The sequence below is a fragment of the Sinocyclocheilus rhinocerous genome, unplaced genomic scaffold (assembly GCF_001515625.1).
Source record: "Sinocyclocheilus rhinocerous isolate Xijiao unplaced genomic scaffold, SAMN03320098_v1.1 scaffold2132, whole genome shotgun sequence".
NCBI classification, from domain to species: domain Eukaryota; kingdom Metazoa; phylum Chordata; class Actinopteri; order Cypriniformes; family Cyprinidae; genus Sinocyclocheilus; species Sinocyclocheilus rhinocerous.
Window position 1 is genome coordinate 140639 of NW_015648610.1, and position 6201 is coordinate 146839.

General features: G+C 36.9%; 1 protein-coding gene across 1 annotated transcript in view; it reads left to right on the forward strand.

Annotated features, from left to right (window-relative positions):
* The window catches only part of myrfl (myelin regulatory factor like), a 35768-nt gene that overhangs the window by 22906 nt on the left and 6661 nt on the right, over positions 1-6201 (forward strand). Inside the window, exons 23-24 of the mRNA XM_016514635.1 lie at positions 1041-1149; positions 4706-4780. Coding sequence (XP_016370121.1) covers positions 1041-1149; positions 4706-4780 — 184 coding nt within the window. The remainder of the gene's footprint in view (positions 1-1040; positions 1150-4705; positions 4781-6201) is intronic.

The following is a 6201-nucleotide window of genomic DNA, read 5'->3' on the forward strand; positions in this document are numbered from 1 at the left end:
ATATATATATATATATATATATATTCTCAGTCCTCATTGATGCACGTTGATTTCTTTTTTTGTTTTCCATTTTAACATGTGTGTTGACTTTTCCACTTTTTAGAGTTCAGAATTTAGATACAAAGTGTTGTACATGTTTATACAGTGGAGGCCAGAACTATTAGAACACTAGTATTTTCACCAGCTGAAAAATGGTTTTAAGTCAGTTATTTCTATCTTTTGCTGTAGTGTGTCAGTAGGAAATATCAGTTTACATTTCCAAACATTTTGCCATTATTTGTACTAATCCAGTGAGATTTTTGTTTGCACAAGGAGTCTGACAACAGCCAATGCTCCACACAGAGATCTGATCTCATCATCATCCAGTCTGTCTGGAATGACATGAAGAAACAGAACAAACTGAGACAGACTCAATCCACAAGAACTGTGGCAACGTATCCAAGATGCTTCAAGAAACCTACCTGCAAAGCTACAGTACTGTTAAAAGTTTTAGGCATTTGTGTAAAAATGCTGTAAAATGAGGATGCTGTCAAAAATAATGTCATAAATAGATTTTCTTTATCAATTAACTTCTATTAACTAAATTAAATCCACATTTTGTGTGACCATCCTTTGCGTTTAAAGCTGCTTTTTCAGGTAACTTTGCAGGTAGGTCTCTTGAAGCATCTTGGAGACATTGCCACATTAATGGCAAAATGAATGTTTGGTAATGTAAACTGATATTTCCTATTACACACTAAAGCAAAAGATAGAAACAACTGACTTAAAACCACTTTTTTAGCTGGTGAAAATACAAGTGTTCTAATAATTTTGGCCACCACTGTATGTTAATATGAAGAACTGTGGCTTTGTGCTGCTGGCCGAATTGCTCTGTGCTGATATAGAGCCATATTGCAATCCTGCTTGTGTAATATTGCTAATATATAATAAATAGACAGAAAGTATTGTTTACTTTTATAAAAGTTGTGGAAAAACAGTGTCTGCATATGTGGTTCACATCATCATTGATATGAATGAGTGTTTTTCTTACACCTGAGCAGCACAACTGAGTTGTTGGTGATTCGCCTGTGCTCAAATGATGAGAGTGAGCAGTGCTCTTCAGTACTTGACTACAATGGCCCAGAGTCAAACACTGCTCTCAACACACAGGTACTTTAGCACTTACACTCTAAAAGCAACATGCATTAGAAACACCTTTCATAAGAAATGTAGTAATTATATTAAATTATATATTCATAATAATTTAAATGCATAATATATTTAGAGTAATTGTTTTATAATAATACTTTGATAAGTTAAGTGAGCTTTATTGACAGATTTATTGCTGACACATTTATTGTTTAACAAAATTTATTCGTTGTAGACTATTCAAACTTTAATTTTATAGGATATTCATTTTAGGGCAGTTCATGAAAATTATGGATAATTCAAACAATGTGATTAACAGTTAGGCTAAAAAAGGTAATGCATTAAGGCCACATACACACTGTAAAGTTTCAGGAGTGACAACCTGGCAACCAATACGTCATTAAAGGGATAGTTCACCCAAAAATGAAAATTTGATGTTTATTTGCTTACCCCCAGGGCATCCAAGATGTAGGTTTCTTCAGTAGAACACATTTGATGATTTTTAACTCCAACCGTTGCAGTCTGTCAGTCGTATAATGCATGGCAATGGTAACAAAATCTATGAGAGTAAAAAAAACATGCACAGACAAATCCAAATTAAACCCTGCGGCTCGTGACGACACATTGATGTCCTAAGACACGAAACGATCGGTTTGTGCGAGAAACCGAACAGTATTTATATAATTTTTTACCTCTAATACACCACTATGTCCATCTATCTTTGAGCGTGCGCACGGCATCCGGTGCGTGAGGTGTGTACGCGCTCTGGCGTAGTTTACGCAAGCGCCGGAAGTGATATCCAGCCGAAGAGCAATCAACCATAACTTCAGGCGAGCAGGCTCAGAAGTTGGGAATACGTGGAAAGTCACCACTCCCGAATGAGTTCACGCGAGAGAACATTACAAATACAACACATTACTCACTCTATTGACAGCGTGCCATTGGGTCCCTCTGGCCTTGGACGTCGCCTCCAGTTTATACGTGGCAAGCTAAACACAACGTGCAAAACGCTGCGGCTCAACAGCGGAGAAAAGCCTGGATCTTCAGTCAGGCAGGTGTGTGTGATGGGACACCCTCGGCAATGTCCTCATCGGCGTCTTGTAGTTGTTGCATTGCTATGTTCCATTCGTGACAACAGATGCTCTCCACTTCTGTTGGCATCTCACAACACTTACTACAAGAACACCACCACTTTTGAAGAGATCTCTGTCTCTCTGAGGCTTGAAGACGTGCTGCTGCAGCAGATGCTTCCTCCATCTCTCTGAGTTCTTGATCTGAGTATTCTGGTTCAAATAAATACGGTTGGGCAAAAAAATCCACGTGGTCTGTTGATATATCAAAATCGTCTTCCATTGTGATGACCTGTACGTCTAAATATCTTTAGATCTTCACAGTGGCAGGGAACACTTCCGCAATGACTGTGCAAACAATGAGTGACGTATACGCGCGAGAGATCACTTCCGGCGCTTGCGTAAACTACGCCAGAGCGCGTACACACCTCACGCACCGGATGCCGTGCGCGCGCTCAAGGCAGTTGGACATAGTGGTGTATTAGAGGTTGCTGCTGCAGCAGATGCTTCCTCCATCTCTCTGAGTTCTTGATCTGAGTATTCTGGTTCAAATAAATACGGTTGGGCAAAAAAATCCACGTGGTCTGTTGATATATCAAAATCGTCTTCCATTGTGATGACCTGTACGTCTAAATATCTTTAGATCTTCACAGTGGCAGAGAACACTTCCGCAATGACTGTGCAATGTGTAAACAATGAGTGACGTATACGCGTGAGAGAGCACTTCCGGCGCTTGCGTAACCTACGCCAGAGCGCGTACACACCTCGCGCACAGGATGCCGTGCGCGCGCTTAAGGCAGTTGGACATAGTGGTGTATTAGAGGTAAAAAATGATATAAATACTGTTCGGTTTCTCGCACAAACTGATCGTTTCGTGTCTTAGGACATCAATGTGTCGTCACGAGCCGCAGGGTTTAATTTGGATTTGTCTGTGCATGTTTTTTTTACTCTCATAGATTTTGTTACCATTGCCATGCATTATACGACTGATAGACTGCAACGGTTGGAGTTAAAAATCATAATTTGTGTTCTACTAAAGAAACAAAGTCACCTACATCTTGGATGCCCTGGGGGTAAGCAGATAAACATCAAATTTTCATTTTTGGGTGAACTATCCCTTTAACAACTAGCTGTTCAGTTACGGACACACTGCATAGAATTTCTGTACATTGTTTGGGAGTTAATTTGGTTGTAGAATGCAGTTGTCACTCCTGTAAAATTACTGAACGGTATGTGTATAGCACAGGATTAAGCATTAAAAGGTGATCTGACAGCCACATTTATCTGCAGTGTGTACATGGCCTAGATAAAATTTCATTTTTAGTAAAATGGTTTTTGGGTAACACTTTAGAATTCTGTTCCATCATTACTGAATAACTACACAAGAACACATGAGTAACGCAATATTAGCACTCTAGTAACCACTAGTATCTAACAAGAAACTCTGATTAATGAATTAGTAAGTAATAGTGCTTAGTCGAATGTGGTAGTTCACTATTAGCTAATCAGTAACTACTATTTTTTCATACCTCCCCAAGAACTACTAAGAACTACTGTATACAGGTTCATAATTAATATGAATAATACATAATGTATAATTAATTCTAAAGTGAAGGTGGTAACCTCCTAGTAATGACTCAAGTATTACCAAATTCTTCAGAGGGAATTACTAATTATTTGAAGATCATGATAACTCCCTAGTAATGACTGAAATCATTGTAATCTTTTGAGGGTTTTGTAAAGTATTGGATAGTAATTAGTCAGGTGTTACTACATTCTTCTAAAGGAATTACTAATTTTTTGGACCAGTATTCTAAAGTGAAGATCGTGATAACTCCCTAGTAATTACTGAAGTCATTGTAAACTTTTGAGGTTTTATTAAGGTCCTGGTTAGTAATTCATTTTGCTAGATTTGGTAACACTTAAATCATTACTAATGGGTTACCGTGATCTTCACTTTAGAATACTGATCGAAATAATTAGTAGTTTCTTCAGAAGGATGTAGTAACACTAGAGTCATTATTATCCAAAACCTTACATATATCTCAAAAGCTTACAATGACGTCAGTCAGTATTAGGGAGTTATGATGATTTTCACTTTAGAATACTGATTTAAATAATTAGTAATTCCCTCTGAAGAATTTGGTAATACTTGAGTCATTACTAGTAGGTTACCACCTTCACTTTAGAATTAATGATTAATTATGCATAATTCACATTAATTATGAACCTGTATACAGTAGTTCTTAGGAGTTCTCCAGGATATATAAAAAAAAATAGTAGTTATTGATTAGCTAATAGTGAACTACCAGTTTCAACTGGGCACTATTACTTACTAAATCATTAATCAGAGTTTCTTGTTAGGTTGTAGTAGTAGTTACTACAATGTTAATAGTGCATTAGTCATTTGTTCCTGTGTAGTTATTCATTAATGACGGAACAGTATTCTAAAGTGTTACCGGTTTTTGATATCATACATTTGTTTGAAGTCTTTTCCTTTTCTACAGGGCTACATACATAAATGGACACTGGCGGTGGCAAATCACTATCGTGCATCTTACCATTTCCGCTCTTCTGTTGCTGTGAGTGTATCTTTATGTGTTTGTGTGTTAATCTGTGAATGTAAGCTGTCTTTAAATTAAGACTTTACTTAGAGTAGAAAACATATGACATGAATGAAAATGAGGTTGTGAGTAGACATAAGTACAGTTCGTTCAGTGGGCCTCATTCATGAAACTTTTGTTAATATATGAGTAAATTCAGAGTAATTTGAGTGTAAAATGGAAATTTTTTAGAACTCTGCCCCTGGATTCACAAATGCATCATAAAAAACTGTGTGTGTGTGTGTGTGCACACATGCATGTACTTTTAGCATAGTCCTTGTCCATGAATTACATGTACATAAATATTGTGGGATCTTTGGACTGACTCCCTTATCTGGTTTAGATGCTGTATATTGTATAAATGCAGAAGAGACTAATTGGCCATATGAATAAAGAAGATTATTTCATTGAAAGTTTACAGATAGCAGACCCTACTGCTGTTCCTAACTGCCTGCTAATAGAATGCATAATCAAAAGGAATTATTCATCTATCCATTTTTATCAATTTATTTTCAAATTTTGCTAATTGTTAACTAATTAATTTATTTATGATACAAAATTCATTAACGCAATTTTGGAGGACTGAAACCATCTAATCTTTCAGTTAACTGCTGGAAAACACAAACATCATTCGCCTCGCACCGTCATCAGCTGTTTCGGCATCCTTCCATCTCCATTAATTTAAAGAGCAGGTCATATGGGTTTTTGAAAAATATCTCTTTTGCAGTTTATAACGTAGCTATCCTTAAATGAAAAAAATCTGCAAAGTTGTTAATCAAAAAAGTGCATTATAAATAACGATAGATAGTCTCAAAAGAGAGAGTCGATTCTGAATCGCCTTAACGAGTCGTCATATTTTCGAATCTTTTGCCTGTTACCGGTATACGTCACTGGGTAACACATTTGCATAATCCCCGCCTGCCCGCGAAATACGAACAGAGTCTGACCTGCCCAGTGCCCACAAACACTTCCGCTAGTTAGTGTGTTTACATCAGAGAAGACGCTGTGTTCAAGGATACCACAGAAATACAATTCCAACCTTTTGTTCTGTGCCTGTAATTTTACCAAGGACTGCTTCTCTAATCTTGGCTTTTATCTTCGTTGGCTTCTTCTTTCTTCTTAATTTGGACTAACAAGCTCTCCGAAGCACAACCTGTAAGTACGATTGATACGTTATGTGTACATTTTCAATTGAGTGCTCAAAATATCAAGTTTTTGTGCTAATATGTGATGTACACCAGTGCAGCTTTAGGTTTCCAGGTAAAGCACGATATTAATGTAGATAATGTAGACTCTAATTACTTCGTATAATAATAAAGAATGTAGTGTAGCACACAGACTTTATAATCATAGTAATCATAGTGTTTATTTTGCTGCACCGGCAGTTATAGGGTTAATGC